The sequence below is a fragment of the Oncorhynchus kisutch genome, linkage group LG11 (genome assembly GCF_002021735.2).
Source record: "Oncorhynchus kisutch isolate 150728-3 linkage group LG11, Okis_V2, whole genome shotgun sequence".
Lineage (NCBI taxonomy): Eukaryota > Metazoa > Chordata > Actinopteri > Salmoniformes > Salmonidae > Oncorhynchus > Oncorhynchus kisutch.
The window spans coordinates 20258795-20271849 of record NC_034184.2 but is presented as its reverse complement, the minus strand read 5'-3'; the positions used below and the strand labels follow the sequence as shown (position 1 = coordinate 20271849).

Below are 13055 nucleotides of genomic sequence, written 5' to 3'. Positions count from 1 at the left end.
ACTTAGGGAGGAAATGCTAACAACGAACAGTGAGCTGTCATATTCATGCAATTAGAAGAAAAAAAAATTTAAGAAAAGCTTTGCAAGTTTGAATTTTGTGAAGTTAGTGTGGGAGAGATGTAAAAATTATCGGTCAATAATGACAAACCTCCCAGCATTGAGAACTTAGATGAAAAGCTACTGAGGATGGAAGCTGACTCTAGGCACTCATATCGGTCATATCGAATTAATCTGACCACTTCTAATAAGAATGTGGTCAGATGAAGCAGATGCTAAGCTACAGGACTGTTTTGCTAGCACAGACTGGAATATGTTCCGGGATTCTTCCGATGGCATTGATGAGTACACCACATCAGTCACTGGCTTCATCAGTAAGTTCATAGATGATGTCGTCCCCATGGTGACCGTATGTGCATACCCCAACCAGAAGCCATGGATTAGAAGCAACATCCGCACTGAGATAAAGGGTAGAGCTACCACTTTCAAGGAGTGGGTCTCTAACCTGGAAGCTTATAAGAAATCCTGCTATATCTTCCGACGAACCATCAAACAGGCAAAGCGTCAATACAGAACTAAGATCAAAGCGTACTACACCGGCTCTGACACTCGTCGGATGTGGCAGGGCTTGCAAACTATTACAGACTTACAAAGGGAAGCACAGCTGAGCGCTGCCCAGTGACACGAGCCTACCAGGCGAGCTAAATAACTTCTATGCTCACTTGGAGGCAAGTAACACTGAAACATGCATGAGAACATCAGCTGTTCCGGATGACTGTGTGATCACACTCTCCATGGCCGACGTGAGTAAGACCTTTAAACAGGTCAACATTCACAAGGCCGAGGGCCATACAGATTACCAGGACGTGTACTCTGAGCATGCGCTGACCAACTAGCAAGTGTCTTCACTGACATTTTCAAACTGTCCCTGACTGAGTCTGTAATACCAACATGTTTCAAACAGACCACTATAGTCCCTGTGCCCAAGAACACGAAGGTAACCTGCCTAAATGACTACCGACCCATAGTACTCACGTCTGTAGCCATGAAGTGCATTGAAAGGCTGGTCATTGCTCACAACACCATTAACCCAGAAACACTAGACCCATTCCAATTTGCATACCACCCCAACAGATCCACAGATGATGTAATCTCTATTGCACTCAACACTGCCCTTTCCCACCTGGACAAAAGGAACACCTATGAGAATGCTAATCATTGACTACAGCTCAGCGTTCAACACCATAGTGACCTCAAAGCTCATCACTAAGCTAAGACCCTGGGACTAAACACCCCCCTCTGCAACTGGATCCTGGACTTCCTTATGGGCAGCCCCCAGGTTGTAAGGTTCGGTAACAACACATCCGCCACGCTGATCCTCAACATGGGGGCCCCTTAGGGGTGCGTGCGCAGTCCCCTCCTGTACTCCCTGTTGACTCATGACTGCATGGCCAGGCACAACTCCAACACCAGCATCAAATTTGCTCATGACACAGCTGTGGTAGGCCTGATCACCAACAATGATGAGACCGCCTATAGGAAGGAGGTCCGAGACCTGGTAGTGTGGTGCCAGAACAACAACCTCTCCCTCAACATGATCAAGACAAAGGAGATTGTGGAATACAGGAAAAAGAGGACCAAGCACGCCCCCATTCTCATCGACGTGGCTGCAATGGAGACAATTGAGAGCTTCAAGTTCCTTGGTGTCCACATCACCAACAACCTATTATGGTCCAAACACACCAAGACAGTTGTGAAGAGGGCACGACAAAACCTATTCATTGACTACAGCTCAGCGTTCAACACCATAGTACCCTCAAAGCTTATCACCAAGCTAAGGACCCTGGGACTAAACACCTCCCTCTGCAACTGGATCCTGGACTTCCTGACCGACCTCGTCCTCTGCGTCACTTCCTTTTGCGAATAATTGGGATGTCTGCCCTGTGGGGTGTTTGGAGAATATCTTGTGAGTCCTGCTTGTTGTTGCTGAAGAAGTCTTTGTCTAATCCGAGGTGAGTGATCGCTGTCCTGATATCCAAAAGCTATTTTCTACCGTAAGATACGGTTGCAGGAACATTATGTACAAAATAATTTACAAATATTGCGAAAATACACCACATAATAGCACAATTGGTTAGGAGACCGTAAAACGGCGGCCATCTCCTCCGGCACCATTTCTACTTTGACTCTCTTCTGGTACCCCCTCTATATAGCCTAGCTATTGCTATTGTTATTTTACTGCTGCTGTTTAATTATTTGTTACTTAACACATTTTTAAGTTAACCAACAATGCTTTAAGTAACTTTTTTTAAAGTAAGAATTTCACTACACTGTTGTATTCGGTGCATGTGACAAAACATTTTGTATTTGATTTATTTTTAGTCTGAGTCGAAGTTTTTGTCCTCAGGCCTAGAGGGAACCCAAAGTAATTATATTACCCAAGAGTGGTAAAGCGGCCTTTACTGGTTCTATCAGCAGACCTATAGGCTTGCTGCCAGCTCTTAGCAAACTGTTGGGAAAAACTTGCAGTCCTCATGACATCTGCAGTCCTCATGCCTCCTTGCAGCATGCCTAAGGCATGTTCACGCAGTTGAGCAGGGACCCTGGGCATCTTTCTTTTGGTGTTTTTCCAGAGTCCGTAGAAAGGCCTCTTTAGTGTCCTAAGTTTTCATAACTGTGACCTTAATTGCCTACCATCTGTAAGCTGTTAGTGTCTTAACGACCGTTCCACAGGTGCATGTTCATTAATTGTTTATGATTCATGGGAAACCGTGTTTAAACCCTTTACAATGAAGATCTGTGAAGTTATTTGGATTTTTACTAATGGTCTTTGAACGACAGGGTCCTGAAACGTTTTCATTTTTTGCTGAGTTTATAAAAATACAATTTCTTTGCAGGATCCATGTCCTGACTTTCAAGAATGGCTGCATTGTTTAGACTTTTCTGGTTGGCTGGATGCAAGTTTCACCATCTAATTATTTCAGATCTACAGGAGTGCAAATTTCACCATGGCCCGTGGCAATATGTTAGCACATGAGAATTATTCAAATATGGCAAATATGAGTTCATTCTTGCATTCAATCCATGTTGGCTTTCACGGACTACCTGAGACATGAAACAGGTGGGTGGGAGGGCATACAGGCTATACAGGCTATCGCCAATGTATTAATGCGCAATTGGCCTAAAATGGCTAATGTAAACACTTCAACTACTTCATTTTTATTTGACATTGTTACTTCACAGAAACCTAATTTTTTTTAGGTGTGACGTCATTACCTCCATCTGTTTTTATCGACAGAAGTTTCTAAAATGGAAATGCACCGCAACAGGCAATTGTCACATCTGTTTTCTATGCAAACTGTCTAAATGTCTTCAAAAAATTTATAGAAACATGGCTACTGTTTCCCTTTTTAAATGTGATCACGCCCCTGTAAAGAGAATGTTGTGAACATTGTTAACAAACTTTTCTGATATTAGTGAAATCAAGCAACAATATTATTTTCATGGATATATCCAATTAAATTTCTATAGAAAAGCTATGAAAACAGAGGAACACTGAGCATTTGCTGCCCTTCCAGCTGTATAGTTTGTAGCTTTAGTTAGCTAAATGAGATTAGTTACTCAGCCTGCATAGGAAGCATTTTTTAAAAGCATAGCAACCAATGTTTTCGCACAGATTAAAGTATTTTGTTTTTTGTCCTCAAATGGAAGGTTTAAAGCTGCTATTTAACCTTTTGGGCTATTTGATGAAATTCACATAGAATGTGAGTTATAGCTCAGTCATGCTCAATGAAAGCTAGTCTTAGAAGCGGGAGATCTGTTCTGTGTGGTATTTCTATACTTCCTGTTTTAAATTTAGTTTGTCTTGACTTTCAGTTTTGTACACCAGCTTCAAACAGTTGAAAATACATTATTTTTGGTTATTGAATAGGTGCTGTACAACACAGCGGTTTAGATGTAAAGTACAATGATTCTCTACACTATGTTTTGTCACAAACTGAAATTAGGCAAACTAAGAAATGGAGGAGCGATTTCTGCATTTTGCACTTTAATTTTTGTTTGTTTTAAATAGTATGAATTGACTTATCAAACATGCAGAAAGCATTACAGGCACCAGGAGCAACTGTAAATGAAGTGAAAGTGCCGCTTTTGATTGGACAGTGAGTTTGAGGCGTTGTTCTTGATCTGTTTCACATTGAGGCTCTAAGGATGCTCTTAGCCCAGGGCTAAGGTGCAGTGTGAACATGCCTGTTGTGTATTTGCTCTCCTGCTGTGTGTCTTGGGCTGATTCTCTCTCTATAGTGGTGGTGGTAGTAGTAACTGGATTAAAGAGCTCACATTGCCTTCAGGTGTCCATTTCAAACACCTTTCCAGAAACCATGCTGCTAAGAGATTTTAGATGGCTCTCGGTGCTTTCTTCTGCGTTTTGTGTACTGTGTGTACACCAGCAAACTGTGTCTCCCACACATTCAAAATCTTGTTTGACATCATTGCTGTTGAAATGACAGTCTGGGATATGAGGTTTTCCGGGCCTCCACCCATTCTATTGTGAGTTCTAATAATTTATCATTCAGTACTGGAACTGTCATTCTGTCCATGTTGATTTTCCTCAACAGTCAATGATTATGAAGCCACGTGTGAATCAATAAAACATAAAATAATGACCTTCCATATTCATCCCAGGCAAACTGTCTCCATTTCATATATACTGAGTTTATTTTCTACAAGTGTACAAGTATTCTACAGCAGGGAGACGCCCAACATGGGTGGCCGATCAGGATGCAAAGGTTGCTCTTAAGTGTTGGTAACAGAGAATCATTAACAGGTGACTAACAATAACAGCTCTAATCTCTGGAACAACCCTCTTTATCAGTAAATGGGAGGAGGGACGCTTCATTTTTATTAGGACTCATGATGTTCTCCACTATTGCTTATATATCCTCTGGTCATAAAATGTCTCCAACTTTCCATTGTCTGTTCTTTTAGGTAAGACTGAAATGGAATTTATCATTACTACAGGATCCTCTAAGATGTTGCTAATAACCAGGGTGTTTTTGTTTCACAACGTTTTGTCCTCTATCTGACTACCTGTCTTCCCTTGCTATTCCCATTTTTAATGTTTAGCCGTATATATTTAAAGAATTCTGCGATCTTTGTTTGGGATTTAGAAATCTAATTGATGCCATATTGGCAGCAAAAGTTCAAAGATGAACTGTATTGTAGTCTGGTTCTGAGAATGTTTGCCATAGAGGGTTTGGTTGGTGCCAACATGGAGGTTAGGTTTCCAACCTCTCTCTGGCCCTGGTATTGATGACCTCATTCCCCTTTCTGCTGCTTTTTCCAACAATTGTTTACACACAGATTATTTCACTTATAATTCAGTGTATCACAATTCCAGTGGGTCAGAAGTTTACATACACTAAGTTGATTGTGCCTTTAAACAGCATGGAACATTTCAGAAAATGATGTCATGGCTTTAGAAGCTTCTGATAGGCTAATTGACATAATTTGAGTCAATTGGAGGTGTACCTGTGGATGTATTTCAAGGCCTACCTTCAAACTCACTGCATCTTTGCTTGACATCATAGGGAAATCAAAAGAAATCAGCCACAACCTCAGGAAAAAAATGGTAGATCTCCACAAGTATGGTTCATCCTAGAGATAACCGTACTTTGGTGCGAAAAGTGCAAATCAATTCCAGAACAACAGCAAAGGACCCTGTGGGGGAAACGGGGTACAAAAGTATCTATATCCACAGTAAAAAGAGTCCTATATTGGCATAACCTGAAAGGCCCGATCAGCAAGAAAGAAGCCACTGCTCCAAAACCGCCATAAAGCCAGACTACGGTTTGCAACTGCACATGGGGACAAAGATCGTACTTTTTGGAGAAATGTCCTCTGGTCTGATGAAACAAAAATAGAACTGTTTGGCCATAATGACCATCGTTATGTTTGAAGGAAAAAGGGGGAGGCTTGCAAGCCGAAGACCACCATCCCAACCGTGAAGCACGGGGGTGGCAACATGTTGTGGGGGTGCATTGCTGCAGGAGGGACTGGTGCACTTCACAAAATAGATGGCATCATTAGGAAGGACAATTATGTGGATATATTGAAGCAACATCTCAAGACATCAGTCAGCAAGTTAAAAGCTTGGTCGCAAATGGGTCTTCCAAATGGACAATGACCCCATGCATACTTCCAAAGTTGTGGAAAATGGGCTTAAGGACAACAAAGTCAAGGTATTGGAGTGGCCATCACAAAGCCCTGACCTCAATCCTACAGAATGTGTGGGCAGAACTGAAAAAGTGTGTGCGAGTAAGTTACACCAGCTCTGTCAGGATGAATTGGCCAAAATTCACCCAACTTATTGTGGGAAGTTTGTTGAAGGCTACCTGACATGTTTGACCCAAGTTAAACTATTTAAAGGCAATGCTACCAAATACACTCAATTAGTATGTAAACTTCTGACCCACTGGGAATATGATGAAAGAAATAAAAAGCTGAAATCATTCTCTGTACTATTATTCTGACATTTCACATTCTTAACATGAAGTTGAGATCCTAACTGACCTAAAACAGGGAATGTTTACTAGGATTAAATGTCAGGAATTGTGAAACTGAGTTTAAATGTATTTGGCTAAGGTGTATGTAAACTTCTGACTTCAACTGTACATATTACCTTGACTAACCTATACCCCTTTACTTGGTACCCCCAAGTATATAGCCTCTTTTATTGTTACTTGAAAAAATATTTACTAATATAATTTAAAAAAAACTTAACTGCATTGTTGGTTAAGAGCTTGTAAGTAAGCATTTCACGGTAAGGTACATGTTGTATTGGGCGTATGTGACAAATAAAATGTAGATTTGATCGTATGTAGAAGCAAGTACTGTATATAGCTTGGAGCAACTATAGTATTCTTAGAGTAAAACTGCACTATGCTTGCTTGGTCAGTGACTACTAACAGCAGTTGGTCCAATATTGTTCATGTCTATTTTCCTTGCTAGCGGTCTCTGTTCCTCATTTCCACTAATAAAACACAGGGTGATGATTTCCTTTTCCCAGATCCCTATCTGTGGCGTCAACCTGTCATGGAATGTTCCCTCTGTTCTTTAGTACATTGAGAACACAAACGTTGCTTCTTGGTCTTTGGATGGTTGCTGAATGCTACAACACTCTGTCTCTGGATATTTGTCACACTAATGGTGTTCTAACCTGATTTGAAGATCTCCATTTCATGTCAACTGTTGCTTTATCATTTGGAGTTGTTGGGTGCTTATTTTTTTCTTTGCTAATCACAATCTATTTGTTGAGGAATACGTCTCTGAGTGACAAGATGGGATATGTCTGATTGGCGAGATCTGCTCACTCCATGTAACAGCGTAGATGTGCTGAACTAGACATTCTCTCTCATCGATCTGTGTGCTTAACTAGATCTGTTTTCCCTGTCTGTCCGCAGGAATCGAAGGCAGAGCTGCGTCCTCGTCTGTGCTCGCTGAAGAAGGGTGCGACGGGCTATGGCTTCAACCTGCACAGTGAGAAGTCTAAACCAGGCCAGTACATCAGGGCTGTGGACGAGGACTCTCCTGCGGACAAGGCTGGCCTCAAACCCCAGGACAAGATATTACAGGTACGTCTTTACTGTACATTTTCCTTTACACACAAAAACAGCGAATCTGTACATGATGTTTTTATAAACCCAACTACTTAGCAGCAGTCCTTCTCCCTATCTCTAGGCCAGATTAGGAATGCAGGGCAATATTCTTCTGGTACGGTCTGTACCGGGGGGGGGGGGGGTTGCCTGGCTGGTGGGAACGTGGCTTGTGCTAGAGGAGGAATGTGTGTTTTAATCCCATTACATCAGTGGCAGAGTGGTCAAATCAAAATCTCATTTTAATGGTCACATATTTTGCAGATGTTATAACAGGTGCAGCGAAATGCTTATGTTTCTAGCTCCAATAGTGCAGTAATACCACACAATATCCAGAAATCCCCCCCCCCCCCCCCAAAAAAAAAGAAATATCAGAATGCGCAATGTCATATTCCGGAATATAAATATCTATTTAATGTTGTGTATGGGCCGTATATCAATAGAAAGAGGTGTGTGTGTGTGTGTGTGTGTGTACAGCAGTAGTTATCTAGGGTGAGCTTAGACTAGAATACAGTATGTATTGAAGTGGGTGAAACACTATGTAAACATAATTAAAGTGACCTATGTCTATACGGCAGCAGTCTAAGGTGCAGGTTTGAGTAACCGGAAGGTAGCCGGCTAGTGACAGTGACTAAAGTTCAGGGCAGGGTACTGGGCAGAAGCTGGCTAGTGGTGGCTATTTAACAGTCTGATGGCCTGGAAATGGAAGCAGTTTTTTTTCAGTCTCTCAGTAATAGCGATCAGTACTGGGATTAGGCAATGCACTACTGGGAAGTGTGTGAGAGCGAGGTAAAAATAGAGGGGAAAGTAAGGGAGAGCGGGTTATACAAGGCCTGTGGTGTTAGTGTGTGTGTGAAGGGGAAACAGTCTTTTGTCCTTGGCCTTTTTTATTCTGTTTCGGGCTCTTGGTCCTCATGTTGTAATACTACCAGTTAATCCACTAACCGTGTCTCTGACCTGCATTACACTCCAGTTACACTGACTTCAAACGGTGTGTAACAAAGGTCACGGCTTTACGTCTAATGCTTTACACTAACCAGGGACATGTTTGTGAGCTACCATTCTTACGTATGGTAATACACACACATGGAGGAATGGGATCAGGGAGAGGGTGTATAATGGCTCTGTTGTTTGATCAAATTGTGGGAGTCTGTGAGAGATTCCAGATGGTATTTTCTCCCGCTGGAGTTCGACAGGCAGTCCTCCGTCTTGTGGCAGAGCATAGTTCCTACAGCACCCCGAACAGTTTAGTTCAGTTTAAACCTCCGTGGGAGGACTGGACTGTGTGTTATAGTCCCTAACCACTACACCACCCACAGCATGGCTGCATTCACATCAAGTCTATTGTCTCACTGTTCTCGATGTACTGGACAGCTGTACTTTGATAACATCATTCTTTCCTCTTCTCTCCCCAACCCCCAGGTTAACAGTATGTCAGTAGTAGGGATGCAGCACAGTGAGGTGGTAGCAGCCATTAAGGCCGGGGGAGATGAGACCAGTCTACTGGTGGTGGATCGTGAGGCAGAGGCTTTCTTCAACAGCTGTGACATCATTCCTACTGAGGCCCACCTCACAGGTACACACGCATACACACTATTTAATTGAAAAACAAGACAGACGTGGGCGGGCGGGACGGACACACGGACGGGCGGACACGCAGGCAAACATGCGGATGGACATGCAGGCAGGCACATCTCTCTCTCTCTGTGTGTGTGTGTGTGTGTAACACATACATACATACATACATACATACGTACATACATGCATGCATACATACATACATACATACATACATACATACATACATACATGCATACATACATACATACATACATACATACATACATACATACATACATACATACATACATACATACATACATACATACATGCATACATACAGTGGGGCAAAAAAGTATTTAGTCAGCCACCAATTGTGCAAGTTCTCCCACTTAAAAAGATGAGAGGCCTGTAATTTTCATCATAGGTACACTTCAACTATGACAGACAAAATGAGAGAAAAAATCCTGAAAATCACATTGTAGGATTTTTTATGAATTTATTTGCAAATTATGGTGGAAAATAAGTATTTGGTCACCTACAAACAAGCAAGATTTCTGGCTCTCACAGACCTGTAACTTCTTCTTTAAGAGGCTCCTCTGTCCTCCACTCATTACCTGTATTAATGGCTCCTGTTTGAACTTGTTATCAGTATAAAAGACACATGTCCACAACCTCAAACAGTCACACTCCAAACTCCACTATGGCCAAGACCAAAGAGCTGTCAAAGGACACCAGAAACAAAATTGTAGACCTGCACCAGGCTGGGAAGACTGAATCTGCAATAGGTAAGCAGCTTGGTTTGAAGAAATCAACTGTGGGAGCAATTATTAGGAAATGGAAGACATAATCTCCCTCGATCTGGGGCTCCACGCAAGATCTCACCCCGTGGGGTCAAAATGATCACAAGAACGGTGAGCAAAAATCCCAGAACCACACGGGGGGACCTAGTGAATGACCTGCAGAGAGCTGGGACCAAAGTAACAAAGCCTACCATCAGTAACACACTACGCCGCCAGGGACTCAAATCCTGCAGTGCCAGATGTGTCCCCCTGCTTAAGCCAGTACATGTCCAGGCCCGTCTGAAGTTTGCTAGAAAGCATTTGGATGATCCAGAAGAAGATTGGGAGAATGTCATATGGTCAGATGAAACCAAAATATAACTTTTTGGTAAAAACTCAACTCGTCGTGTTTGGAGGATAAAGAATGCTGAGTTGCATCCAAAGAACACCATACCTACTGTGAAGCATGTGGGTGGAAACATCATGCTTTGGGGCTGCTTTTCTGCAAAGGGACCAGGACGACTGATCCGTGTAAAGGAAAGAATGAATGGGGCCATGTATTGTGAGATTTTGAGTGAAAACCTCCTTCCATCAGCAAGGGCATTGAAGATGAAACGTGGCTGAGTCTTTCAGCATGACAATGATCCCAAACACACCGCCCAGGCAACGAAGGAGTGGCTTCGTAAGAAGCATTTCAAGGTCCTGGAGTGGCCTAGCCAGTCTCCAGATCTGAACCCCATAGAAAATCTTTGGAGGGAGTTGAAAGTCTGTGTTGCCCAGCAGCAGCCCCAAAACATCACTGCTCTAGAGAAGATCTGCATGGAGGAATGGGCCAAAATACCAGCAACAGTGTGTGAAAGCCTTGTGAAGACTTACAGAAAACGTTTGACCTCTGTCTTTGCCAACAAAGGGTATATAACAAAGTATTGAGAAACTTTTGTTATTGACCAAATACTTATTTTCCACCATAATTTGCAAATAAATTCATTAAAAATCCTACAATGTGATTTTTCTGGATTTATTTCCCTAATTTTGTCTGTCATAGTTGAAGTGTACCTATGATGAAAATTACAGGCCTCATCTTTTTAAGTGGGAGAACTTGCACAATTGGTGGCTGACTGTACATAAACACATACACACAGAGTTATTCACAGACAGAGCAGCCTTGTTGAAGTTAATGATTAAACTGAAGTTTGGGTGGAGGACTAGCTGGCTGACATCAGAACTAGAACAGCCTTCTCTTTAAAGATGAAGTCATTGCAACCGTATCCAGTGACAGCTGTGGTGTGGAGGAAGCAAAGGGCTCTAAAGATCCGGGACAGAGGAGTCAAACCTTTTATTCAGATATCTAATTTCCACAGTATTTATTAGTCCGTTTAGTCAACAATACCACTAACCTGATACAGGAGTGAAGGGAGGGAGGACTGTGGTTCCAAATAAGGCGTTTATCTGCTGTTTGTGTCTCCATTCCTTATTAACAATGTCAATAAAACAAAATATTGTCCCACTGTTTCCTCTAGGACCTCTTCCTGAACCTGTGTCGGATGGAGGAGCAGAAGAGGAGGTGAGGAGGACTGTGTATGTGGTGTGAGGGCAAATCCGCTCGCCTTGTCTGTCTCGCTCGCTCACTCTAGCTCTTTCCCGAACACTCACATATTTCAGAGCTTTAATTATTTAATTGGTAAATCAGAAACCTAAATAAGTCTTTGGCTAGATAAGATGGGTGGGTGATGACAGTAGGATCATCCACTATAATCATACCTCATTGAGAGCAGAGGGGCTGAATGTAGGGACACTAAGGCTGTGTCACAAATGGTACTCTATCCCCTTAAAAGGGTACTACTTTTGACCAGAGCCCATTTAGTCTCTGATTTAAAAGCACACTATTACTTTATAGGTAATAGGGTGCCATTTGGGACAAAGCAGCCATGACACCTGGGAACAAGCGTAGGGGATTGGTAGCGATGACATCAGTGGTGGATATAGTGAGCCAGTGTGCTCTCTCTGCCCAGCCCTGAGGCACCATGGGATTGGGAGCCTCTATAATTCCTGAAGCCTACTGGTAATTCTGTTAATGAGATGAGATGGACGAGAGCTAGTCAGATAATTAGCCATCTTGCTCACTCCTACTCACACTGACTCAGAGCTATAAAGCTGAGAGTAGAGAGCAAAAGCACGCAGCATATCTCAGTGGTTCTGAGCAAGTGCTGGTAAAGTCAATATTCAGCAGCAAATAAGACTGCACACAGTGATCAGTGTTGTCAGAACCATTTGCTTGAATCACAGGTTACTGTGAGTATGGCACTGCATGATGAATCCTGACCCCTTGTGGCCGCTGGTGATTGGTGTGATTTCAATGTACTGGAATGTGTGTTTCATAGTTGTTTATCTGGAGTGTGTGTGATGCAGGTGAACGTTAATGTGTGATTGTCTGTACAGGTGAACGATAACATGTGTTTCTAATGTGTGTGTGTGTGTGTGTGTCCCTATCTCTACAGGTGGGGGTAAAGCCTAAGGTGTCCGTCAGTTCGTCTACATCCAGCGCTTCCTCCACTGGCTCTCTACCAACAGCCACTGCCAGCACCCCTCCACCAGAGGTATGTGTGTGGATGTGTGTGTGTGTGTGGATGTGTGTGTGTGTGTGGATGTGTGTGTGGATGTGTGTGTGTGTGTGGATGTGTGTGTGGATGTGTGTGTGTGTGTGTGTGTGTGGATGTGTGTGTGTGTGGATGTGTGTGTGTGTGGATGTGTGTGTGTGTGGATGGATGTGTGTGTGGATGGATGTGTGTGTGGATGGATGTGTGTGTGTGTGGATGGATGTGTGTGTGGATGGATGTGTGTGTGTGTGGATGGATGTGTGTGTGGATGGATGTGTGTGTGGATGGATGTGTGTGTGGATGGATGTGTGTGTGGATGGATGTGTGTGTGGATGGATGTGTGTGTGGATGGATGTGTGTGTGGATGGATGTGTGTGTGGATGGATGTGTGTGTGGATGGATGTGTGTGTGGATGGATGTGTGTGTGGATGGATGTGTGTGTGGATGGATGTGTGTGTGGATGGATG

The 13055-nt window shown here is 42.8% G+C and overlaps 1 protein-coding gene across 2 annotated transcripts in view; it reads left to right on the top strand.

The window, feature by feature from the left end:
- Positions 1-13055, top strand: part of LOC109899912 (Na(+)/H(+) exchange regulatory cofactor NHE-RF1) — a 63579-nt gene that overhangs the window by 21285 nt on the left and 29239 nt on the right. For both annotated transcript variants that reach the window (XM_031835423.1, XM_020495541.2), the window contains exons 2-5: positions 7458-7628; positions 9072-9225; positions 11512-11555; positions 12490-12588. In XM_031835423.1, coding sequence (XP_031691283.1) covers positions 7458-7628; positions 9072-9225; positions 11512-11555; positions 12490-12588 — 468 coding nt within the window. The remainder of the gene's footprint in view (positions 1-7457; positions 7629-9071; positions 9226-11511; positions 11556-12489; positions 12589-13055) is intronic.